Consider the following 10,605-nt stretch of genomic DNA (forward strand, 5'->3'; position numbering starts at 1 on the left):
TGCCACTCAGGGAGCAGAGAGTTTTGGGAAGCCAGCAGCACGCCAGCACGTTCTGACTGGTGACACTGGGAGGAACCCTGCCACATGGGGAAGAGAGCCCGGGAGGGCAGAGGGTCCCAGCTCTGCCGCGCTCAGGCTGCTGGTGGCCCTTTCTGCTGCGGGGCTGCTCTGCAAGCACAGCCTGATTCTTGGTTCTTGCAGGCTCATCCCAAGCAAGGGCCTGCGACGGCCCCATCTGCAAACGCAGGGGGACTTTGCCCCGCACCAGGTGAGTTTGGGAAAGCAAGGCAACCTCCTGCAATGCTGTGCTCACTTGTCCCGAGTGTCGCCATGCAGGTTGGGCAGCCCACGGAAGGATGTCACCTGGACGGACAAGGACAACTGCTGGGCAGTGCCTGCTGGATATGCTTCTGCGGGGACACGGAGCCTCTGCTGCTGCCCGCAGCTTGCAGGAGGGCAGGGCGAAGGCTGGCACAGGCTGACCCCGTGGCACGATGGCTCTCAAGAGCCTCTAAGTCAACACCTCCGAGCCACAGCCGCGGTTCCAGCTGCTGCCTCCCTGCCCATCCTGCCGCACCACACAGCACCGTGCTGCCGGCAGGGCAGCGCAGGGCAGGGCAGGCGCTGGGACCGCTGGCCTGGGGTCTCCATTGGTGGTGTCTTACTCTGTTTTCCTCTGCAGCAGGAGGGAGCAGCAGCGGGAGCAGCACCAGCAGGAGGAGGATGGGGCTGCCCTGGCCCTTCGCCCTGCGGCGCACCCCGGCCGCTGCCCAGGCGCCAGGGCAGGCGGGCTCCAGCTGCAGCAGGGTGCTCTTTGGGCAGCCCCTGGCAGCCCTCTGTGGGGAGGACAACACGCTGCCCCGGCCCATCCAGGTAAGCCAGCCTGGACAGACGGGGTCCCCAGCCCTCCCTCCGGCTGCTCTGGAGAGGGCCTGCGTGTCCCCAGCAGCTGCGGGGACAGGGCACTGGACTCTGCACCCCCAGAACCTGCTTCTGGTCCCAGACCCTTTGTGGCGCTTAGGCAACCACGTCTGGGGCAGAGCTCTGGTCCTTGCCACCGCTTGGTTCTTCAGCCAAGCAAGTGGCCTCCTGCCTCTCCTGCAGGAGCTGCTGGCTGTCCTGCGCCAGCAAGGACCAGCAACGGAGGGGATATTCCGAAGAGCTGCCGGTGGGACAGAACTTCGGCAGCTGCGCGAGGCCCTGGACCGCGGCAAGGACATCGACGTAGGAAGCCAGCCTGCGCTGCTGCTGGCCGTCATCTTGAAGGTGAGCACTTCTGACCTGCAGCTGGAGGAGCTCCTGGCTGGCCTGCAGCGTTCAAAGGCTCACCTGCAGCCCTTGGCATTGCAGGACTTCCTGCGAAGCATCCCCACCAAGCTCCTCGTCGTCGACCTCTACGAGGACTGGATGGCAGCCATGGAGAGGGCCAGCAAGCAGGCCAAGGTGGAGGAGCTGAAAGCGTAAGTGTGGGCAGCAGCCTGCCTGGTGAGCAGGGACCGGGAGAGTTCTGGGACCTGCCTGCAAAGGCACGGGCTCCTCAGAAAGCTGTCTTTTCGGGCAGCTGCAAAGCTGTGCAACACGGCCGCTGGCTCCCACCCGCCTGGGGCCAGCTGCGGGGACGGCTGTGGGCACCCTCTGCTTCATCAGCCTTGTCTTCCTCTTCCCTCAGGGTGGCTGACAAGTTGCCTGCGGCCAACCTCCTCCTCCTGAAGCGGCTGATGGCCCTGCTGCAGCACATCGGCCACAACGCAGCCACCAGCAGAATGAGCTGCAGCAACCTGGCCATCTGCGTCGGGCCCAACCTGCTGAGCCCACCCAACGAGGACCTGCTCCCGCTGCAGGCCATGCTGGCGGTGACCGAGAAGGTACGCCCTACCCAGCAGCCAGTGCTGCCTTCCCGGCCCATCGGAGCTTGGCTGTTGCGAGGTCCCTGGCTGCCTCCTCCCTTGGGCCAGTGCTGGTGGGCTGGGTGCCTGGAAGAGCAACCCCCAGCCGCAGCCGCCTGCGCAGACGAAGGGTCAGCAGTGGGAAAGGCTGCTTGACACGTCTGCAGGCACCTGGCTTGAGACCAAGGCTTTGATGTCTGCAGGTGAACGTGCTGGTGGAGTTCCTCATTGAAAACTGCGGGGACATCTTTGGGGAGGAGGTGGCCGGCCTCTCCCCTCCATCAGCCGAGGAGGTGCCAGCACCCATGGACAGGGGCACAGGTAGGAGGCGGGACTGAGGCTTGTCACAGACACTGGGGCTTGGGATGCCAGAAACCTCAACGCTGAGGAGACAAGTGGTGTAGGGCTCGGCTGGGCTTTGCTTAGGTGTTCTTGACTTCCAAGAAGTCACGCTGCTGCACGTGCTTTTGCTTTCCAGAGCTGCGGTGCGAAGAGCAAAGTGGCCCTGCAGGCACAGCAGAGACCCAGCGTCCAGCAAAAGCCTTTCTGGATGCAGCCGCCTCTCTGCTGGACATCGACAGCGGAGCTGGGGGAGACACAGGGGCAGGGCCCAAAGCGGCAGAGGTACGGCAGCTCCACAGACGCTGGGGCAACATGTCTCAGGTGGGACAGTAATTTCCCAGGAGGCCAAGCAGCCGCTGGGCCTCCTCCTGGCAGCCGCTCTCTTGTGCCTTTGGGGTTCCTCCTCTCCCCCCAGAGTGGTGCGTGTTAAGGAAAACTGGAAAGGCTGTTTCTGGAATGCACTTCATTAAGTATGATCTGCTTCATCAAACAAAACATACCTACAAAATACCCACAAAAGGACAGAAAGGAGTAGCTGCCACCTTGAGAGGGCTTTTGCTCAAATCCTACTCCGTCGCAGCTTCATCAAGTCTAGGCTGCGTTGGCTGGACTGTGCAAAATGTGCACGATGCAAACCAGCATCTCCTCTGTAGAGCTCATACAGCAATTTGGCAGTCAGGCCCTCACTACCCCAGGCTGTCACTTGCCACCCGTTACCTCCCAAGTTTCTGGTTTAGGCACCTCCAGATTTGCCTCCAGGCACCCCCGAGGGCACGGCACAGTCCCTGGCACGCCTGCCACAACTGACCAGCCTGCCCCAGGAAACCAGGTAGGAAGAGCTCCCCTTGCCTGACCTGAGAGCTCGCTGCAGGGGCTTGGGGCTTTCCCCATCTCATCACGCTGTGGGATGGAAAGGTTTGCAGGCTCCCACCAGGAGAAGGAAAAGTCAAGGAAAAGGAAGAGAAAAGAAGCCTGGGCAGAGGAGAGGGACAGCCAAGCACAAATAAAAAGGAGAAGAGAGGAAATGATTTTGTGGACCCAAACCTGAGAAAATGCAGGAAGCTGCAGCACGTCAGGAAGGCCAGGTGCGTACCACGCGCTGCTGCCCATCTTTCCCAGCCCTGAACACGGCCCTAAGTCAGCCCAGCTGGCTGGCAAGGGCCGGCGAGGGCTGGTGCTGAGCAGGGTTTGGGATGAGCCCCACGGCAGCTCCCCGGGGGCTCCCCGTCGAGCCCTGCTGCGCGGCACAGGGGCACTGTCAGCATCCCTGCGCACGCACAGCTCCCTAGGGACATCACCCCTGGGGAGAAGGCACCGGAGCCGGCCTCGAGTGGAGGCCAGCAAGAGCTGTCCCTTCTGGGCCATGAGGAATTCCTCGGAAACAGCGTCCCCCAAAGAGGGGGGAACCAAATCCTGCCTCTTCCTGCCTCTGGGGGCTTATCAGAGCTTTCTGACTCTGTCGTTGCAGGTGCTGACTGATTTTCACCGGCTGAACAGCTGTGACTCCTGGGCCCCTGCAGCTGCTGTTGACAATAAAAGAATCTTTTCCCTCTCCTGACTGTGTCTGCCATAGGGTCTTGTGGAGTGGGGAGCGCTTGTGCTGGGGTGGACCCTCGGGGAGGAGATTGGGATGGTCCCTTGCCCCAGCACCCTTTCCAGCGGGCATCGGGGCTGAGCTGAGGGGCTTTAGGAGGAAAAGCAAAGCACAGAGCCACACAGGAGGGGGGGGTTGGAAGGGACCCGTGGAGGTCCTCTGGGCCAAGCCCTCTGCTCCAGCACGCTCACCTCGAGCAGGTTGCTGAGAACTGTGTGCCCTTGGCCTTTGAAGATCCCCAAGGACAGAGACTCCACAACCTCCTTGGGCAACCTCTGCCAGCATTTGACCGCCCCGGGGGGGAAAATTTGCCATTTCAGTCTCTCCTTTCACTGTACCACATTCCAGAACAGCCATGACATGACCAGCTCAGGCTTGAAACCAAGTGCTGTGGCCAGCCTTCAGGGCCAGCAGGGACCGGGGGCGAGGGGAAGTGTTTTAGGGACGGACCGTGGGGGCCGGAGGGAGGGATTTGAGGGACGGACGCCGAGGAAGGCCTCATCCCTGCAGCGATGGCTCAGGCCCAGGGCAGGGCTCTTCTCTGGATGCCACGGGGTCGATTGCAAAGGACCAGGCCGCCCCACGCAGGGAGCAGGTGCGTGCCGGGGTGCCAGGGGCCCTGCCTGGCTGTTCCCAGCCCAGCCCCGGCTGGGGCCAGCCCTGCGCTGCAGCCCTGGGGCCGAGGCGCAAGGAGCCGGGCATTGCTGAGGGTGCTGCACCCTGCCGGGCCCCGCCGCCGGCTGCCGGCTGCCCTGGGCTGCCCCTCGCTCTCCCCAGCTCTGCCTGCTGCCAGCGCCGGGGGCACCGCCACGGGGCTTGCCCCCTGCCCACAGCTGCCCTGACCCACAGCTGCAGCTGCACGTGGTGCCCACATCGCACAGCTGGGGCGGGGGTGGCAGGTCTCTCTGGTGGCAGCCTGGGACTGGGGGCAAAGCCAAGCCCATCCCTCGCTTGTGATCTTTGTCCCCAGGGAGAGCCAGTGCAGACGTGTGCTGCGCTGGGGAGTGTCCCGCGGGGAGGTGACGGCCGACTGCAGAGCAGCACTGAGACCCGCGCGACAGCAACGGCAGCCGGTGGCCGTAGAGCAGCCCAGGGGAGATGGTTCCCTCGACGGGCCCCAAAGCAGCCTTCCTCAGCCCCTGCTTTTGGTGACGTGTGGAGCAGTGCAGGGATGTCTCTCAGGCTTACAAGGTTATGGTATGCCACTGGTTAAGCGAGTAAAGTGTTAAAGCGTGTTATTGTTACGGACAGAATCTGGGTTTGTTGGCCCTGGGTTTTTAGGGTAATGGTAGTGTGATCTTATCTTGTGTTTGTGGATTTGTTTTTGTTTGTTTGACTTTGTTTATTGCACCTTACAGTCACCTTTTATGCCTTCTTATAATTAGCTCATACATATTACAAAAGTTAAGCTCATTATTGGTTAGTTGCCTAAATACCAAGCCCGCCCCTTGTTTCTCTTCTGTAGTTATCTGTTCCCACCTGCAACATTCTTTTCCCACCAAAGTCTTCCTGTTACTGTATAACAAGGACAGCCAAAGACAGTGTATTTTGCTTTACTTCAGATAAGCTGAGAGCAATGTGCATTTTTGTCCAGCCAGCTGGACTATGTCTATGTGACCCTTTTCAGCTAGCCAGTTATCCACACATAACTGTAACAGGATGAATAGTAGTGCACAAGTCCTTTGTTGTCCCTTGTTGATGATGCCTCAATAGAGTTGCACTGCCTATGAATGGGGGCATTTCTGTGGGGAGAGCATCTCATTTGCCTTGTTTGCTTCACCCCAGTAACAGCTTTAAACTCTGAAGAAGAGAAGGATCCTCCAACCTACGAGGAAGCCTTCCCTGCGCTCCCTGAGAAAGCACCATGTTTGGAAGCTGCCCAGGAACCTGCTGGGCCCTGGAGTGAAATCCGACCAATAAAGGCTTCTGTCATCACTCAGGTTGGTGGGAGTGGGTGTCTTATGTCCCTCCTTTTCATCCCTCCAAAAAGTAGGTGAAGTGAAGCTTTCCCTGGAGTATGAAATCCCTTAGTGTGTCAGAGTAACTGCCTCTTTGCTGTACTTTGCCCTGGGGCACAAGGAAGACCGCAGCTGAATGCTAGGACTGCTCTGGAGGGGGAGGGATGTGTTGAAAAACTGCCCAGAAAAAGCACTGCATCCGTGTTGCACAGATAGCTGGAACAGGCCTGAAGGGAGGATTGCAGAATTCAAGGAGTGAGTGCTAATGCATTAAAGTATTCCCCCTCCCCCCCAGTAGCACGTTCATTAGGAAGGCACTCAGTTTGGGACACACTGCCTGCTGCGGTGCCCTCGTACTGCAGCTGGTGTCTCCACTGGAAAGGCTGATGGGTCGCCTAAATCTGAGAACTTAGTACACCGGTGAAGTCCTCCTGTATGGCAATAAGAGAGGGAGGCACTGACAATCAAAAGCACACTGACACCTTGCTGTGCCCTGCTTTTGTCTGTCCCGTGGCTGAGCAGGTGTTCCATGTGCCACTGGAGGAGAGGAAATACAAGGACATGAATCAGTTTGGAGAAGGCGAGCAGGCCAAGATCTGCCTTGACATCATGCAGAAGACGAGCTCACCTGGAGCTGTCTCTCGCAAAGGACCAGGGCCTTTCAATCGTGGTCTCTGGCAAGCTGGAAGCAGTCACGAAGGCTCAGAAGCAGATTGTCACTCGACTGCAGACTCAGGTGAGGGCATCTAACTGTTTCTGCCTTCATCTTTGCTTTTCCCCAAGACTCGCAAATGCTTTGAGACCCTTGGGCACGTGTGCTTGTAAGCCAAAGAGGTATGTTGTTACGTGACTAATTCAGCTTCGCCATACGTTTTCAAAGCATCCAATTGGCAACTTGGAATGGAAATGAGGCTTAAAATAGGGTTCCAAGGTAATTACAGGCCGTGGTTTTGCATGACGCTTGGAGTCTGCAATCTCTGGAACACTTGAGTTGCAACAACTTTGTGCTGAGGTGCTGGTGCTGGAGGGGGTGCAGGAGCCTCACACACAAAGCTTGTAGTGTGTGAGAACGGGACTGTGCTTTTCCTGAAGTCCTTCAGAGGAGAACGTGGAACTCTGGGAGAAAAAAGTAGAGAAAAGGAAGTCCTGCCAAAAGCCGAAAGCTTCGGGGTCAGGGTTCTGCATTGTGTAACTCAAGGCACACTGGTAAGGAGCCACAACCCTGTTGTTTCAGTTGCTTCAGTCCTCTAGGTTTTAGTCTCTTACCTTAAGGTTCTTGAGCTCATAGTCAAGGTAGTAGCTCTTGTTAGGATGTATCGCAGCCAGGTGTTGCAGTGTGTTTTAAAGTATAATGCCAAAGGTAGTTAATGCAATGTTAATACCATGTCTGCTTAGTGCTGTTCAGCCCCTGTGTCATACCCTGCCAGAGGGAACAAAACCCTACATCCACAATGTGCATCTGAAAAAACAGTCAGGTCATACCTCCACAGATCTATGAGCCACTGTTCTCAAATATACCTCCTACTGCCCTGTTCCCAGGTCTGGAAGGTGTGTCTGTATTCCAGCTTCTCTTAGGCTTGGCTGGCTTCAGGACAGGAACACAGAGCTGAAAAGTCACACCGAGTGATCTTTTCTTCATCTTTTATTTTTTCCATTATAGCTTGCATTTTCATTGTCTGATTGCTGTTAGTGGTTACCTAATCAGAGGGATCAGGAGCATGATAGCAGTCATCAGCTACCAGACCTGTAAAAACTCAGTGAGAAGGGAAGAAGTCAGGAAGCCCTTGTATAGACCAGCCCTTTAATGGTAGATTGAGAGAAGCACACAGAAGGACCCTTTTTCCATGTGGGCCCTTCTAGAAGCAGTCCCAGGAGCAGCATGCGCTACACTTGAAGACACCTTAGCACTTAAGTAGCGGTAAGCATCTGCTAGCTGCCTGCCTCCTGCAGTGGGTTTCTGGTGTTGAATTTTTCTTTCCTAGGAGTCATACTGTATGTCTTGTTCTCTGTAACCTTGGCAGCAGATGTCAGAGTTCAGATAAACTCCACCTGTGAGCTGTCATCTCAGTTGTTGTCTGGTGTACTGATGCAGTATCTTACACTGGAGGAGAGGCACCTCCTCGTCTGTGTCGGAAGGCCTTTGCTAATTCAGAGTACTGCTCCTGTGCAAACAGAAGGGTTTTGAGGGAAAGGTGGGGTTTATACTCCTGGCATGGAGGCACTGTAGATCAACTGGTACAGTGTCAGCCCTCAGACAGAATGTGCTGGGAAGGCGTTGTGTTTGCTCCTCAGTAGTACCACTGAGCTGCAACTACCTTGCTTTCCCTGGCTCTGTTCCTGTGGATCTGCCAGTGCAGGCAAGGCTTTTCACAGATGCTTGGTTCTTCTGCTGCAGGCTTCAGCGACAGTTGCCATCCCCAAGGAGCACCACCATTTTGTCATTGGAAAGAAGGGTGAGAAGCTGCAGGACCTGAAGCTCAAAACTGCAACCAAAATGCAGTTTCCCCGCCCAGATGACCCCAGCAACCAGATCAAGATCAGCGGCACTAAAGAAGGGATTGAGGAGGCCCGGCACGAGATCCTGCTTATCTCCGCTGAGCAGGTACCTCAGTATGATCTCTCTCATGGCATTAGCTGGTCAGCCATTTTGCTTCCCCACGGTATAGTCGGAGTTTGCAGCCACCGTGGCTACAGTCAGTGGCTAACGTTAGCCTGAACGGAGACGTATACTGTGCCACTCACTGGCTGTATGAGCACCACTGCCAGGTCCTGAAACTTCTTGTGCTGCGTTTTGTCCATCTCTGAAGTCAAAACAAGCATTTAATAGTTGAAGCAACGCGTCTTAGGTGCCAGCTGAGATAAGGCAGGAGATCACAGGAGTGAATATCGTAAATAAGGAGCAGCAGCAGCAACTGCATTTGTAGCTTGAAAGAGGTGGAGATCTACAAGCCCGCAAACTGAGAAGGTTGCTTGGGCCAGAGTGTCAAGCAGGACACCCCTGGGAACTTAGCTGTGCCTGGCAGAGACTGTAATATAGAGGGCAGTTCCCACCAAGGTCTGTTGTGGGCTCTTCCAGGATAAGCGTGCCGTGGAGCGGCTGGACGTGGAGAAAGTGTACCACCCTTTCATTGCCGGCCCTTACAACAAGCTGGTGAGGGAGCTCATGCAGGACACAGGGACACGCATCAACATTCCTCCACCCAGTGTCAACAAGACAGAGATAGTCTTCAGCGGAGAAAAGGAGCACCTAGCCCAGGCTGTGGCTCGCGTTAAGAAGATCTATGAGGAGAAGGTACGGATGGTCCATAAAGCTTCCCACCTTCCCCTGGCACCTGCTCCTAGGCACTCTTCCCTTCTTGTTCTGCTTTTGTGCATCCCTCTGTTGCATCTGGCTCAGCAGCCCTTGCAGTACATGACCCTGAATCTTACTGTTTCCTCACTCAGCAGAGTAGGAGCTGGGCTGATACTATCAGGGAGGTGACAGATTTCTCACTTTTCTGTATTGTGGGAATTAGCAGGCCACCAAGAGCTCCCCTGGCTCTTGTTCACACCGGTGCTACTAAGGAAGGAAAGAAGTGTGAAGTCTACAGTGGTGGCCAGCTGACAGTATCAAAGTTGCTACCTAAGTAGAAGTTGCTGAAGAGTGAATGTCACTCCAGTTTATTTCCCACAGCCAGCGCTGCTGTGAATATCCTTGTTGTGGGTTGCTGGGCTGTTTTTCCTCGTGGTTAGGTCTGTATTTGTACCAGTCTGGATTTCAACAGAGATAATCAGCTTATAGCCTGCATAGTGTTGCATTACAGCACTGCCTGGGAGATGGCTGGGAGTTGAACCCTGTTGTGCAACAGGGGGACGGGGACGACGACAACGACATGTCTGTGTGTGTTTGTGGTCTCTTCCATGCCGTGTCCCAGGGAGCTTGACACAGCATGCTAGTTTTGTACTTCCACTGTGAATTTTTGAGCACAAGGCTTTCTGTAGGCAGGGGTCCAAGGGGTGCTAGGGTACTGCTGAGCCACTGTGCTCAGCTTGGCTTTTCTCTTTGCTGGGTGCAGAGTTTGACTGCATCTTGTGCCTCTTCCTGTCGCTCTTGTCCTTCCCCGCCCCCTTGTGATTGATGCCTCAGTGTCTCTGCCCCTACAGAAGAAGAAGACTACTACCATTGCAGTGGAGGTGAAGAAGTCCCAGCAGAAGTATGTCATGGGCCCCAAGGGGAATTCCCTGCAGGAGATCTTGGAGAAGACTGGAGTCTTTGTCGAGATCCCACCCACTGACAGTAGCTCGGAGACGGTGATACTGCGAGGCGAGCCTGAAAAACTTGGGCAAGCATTGACTGAAGTCTATGCAAAGGTACTGACAAGATGGGCTAGGCCTCCTTTGAAGGTCCGATGAAGATACATTTGTGAGCACTGACAGGTGTAGTGGGGGTGGTCTCTCTTGGGCCATTAGAGGTGCAGCTTAGAAGTCAATACTGGAGGTGCAGCATGGGAATTGGAACTGAATTGTTGTGAAGGCCTCTTCCAGTTTGCCCATCAAACAGCTTCTCTGTTTTTCTGTCTCTCAGGCCAACAGTTTTACTGTCTCCTTGGTCTCTGCCCCCTCTTGGCTTCATCACTTCTGAGATGATTTTTTTTTTCTGTTGTGGCAGATCTGTAAAGAAAGCAACACCAAAATTGATCTCCCAGCAAAGAACAGCAACTTGGAGACGATTGTTATCACAGGCAAGAGAGCAAACTGTGAGGTTGCTTGCCACAGGATTCTTGCCATCCAGAAGGAGCTGGTTAGTGAAGCAACTAGCCTTTTGCAGTTGAGGGACTTGACAATG

The 10,605-nt window shown here is 55.8% G+C and overlaps 2 protein-coding genes across 2 annotated transcripts; both read left to right on the forward strand.

The window, feature by feature from the left end:
* Positions 1 to 445: 445 nt before the first annotated feature.
* On the forward strand, positions 446 to 3,786 carry LOC119141969 (T-cell activation Rho GTPase-activating protein-like). The gene is made up of 7 exons (XM_037374670.1): positions 446 to 873; positions 1,105 to 1,266; positions 1,351 to 1,460; positions 1,670 to 1,865; positions 2,090 to 2,207; positions 2,365 to 2,510; positions 3,697 to 3,786. Exons 1-7 carry the CDS (start codon positions 724 to 726, stop codon positions 3,784 to 3,786), a joined length of 972 nt encoding a protein of 323 aa, XP_037230567.1. The 5' UTR covers positions 446 to 723.
* A 1,695-nt stretch (positions 3,787 to 5,481) lies between these two features.
* LOC119141967 (vigilin-like) lies at positions 5,482 to 10,401 on the forward strand. The gene is given in 8 exon segments (XM_037374666.1): positions 5,482 to 5,488; positions 5,608 to 5,762; positions 6,303 to 6,400; positions 6,402 to 6,516; positions 8,176 to 8,382; positions 8,857 to 9,072; positions 9,924 to 10,130; positions 10,345 to 10,401. Coding segments are annotated over 8 exon segments (1,062 nt in total).
* Positions 10,402 to 10,605: the final 204 nt, after the last annotated feature.

Source organism: Falco rusticolus, unplaced genomic scaffold, assembly GCF_015220075.1.
Source record: "Falco rusticolus isolate bFalRus1 unplaced genomic scaffold, bFalRus1.pri scaffold_118_arrow_ctg1, whole genome shotgun sequence".
NCBI classification, from domain to species: domain Eukaryota; kingdom Metazoa; phylum Chordata; class Aves; order Falconiformes; family Falconidae; genus Falco; species Falco rusticolus.

What these genes read in the sequence shown, in the direction of transcription:
- LOC119141969 (XM_037374670.1), top strand. Translation starts at nt 724, where the DNA reads ATGGGGCTGCCCTGGCCCTTCGCCCTGCGGCGCACCCCGGCCGCTGCC. An exon ending in ACCCATGGACAGGGGCACAG is followed by an intron (nt 2,208 to 2,364) that starts GTAGGAGGCGGG and finishes TTTGCTTTCCAG; the next exon opens with AGCTGCGGTGCGAAGAGCAA. An exon ending in CAGGGCCCAAAGCGGCAGAG is followed by an intron (nt 2,511 to 3,696) that starts GTACGGCAGCTC and finishes CTGTCGTTGCAG; the next exon opens with GTGCTGACTGATTTTCACCG.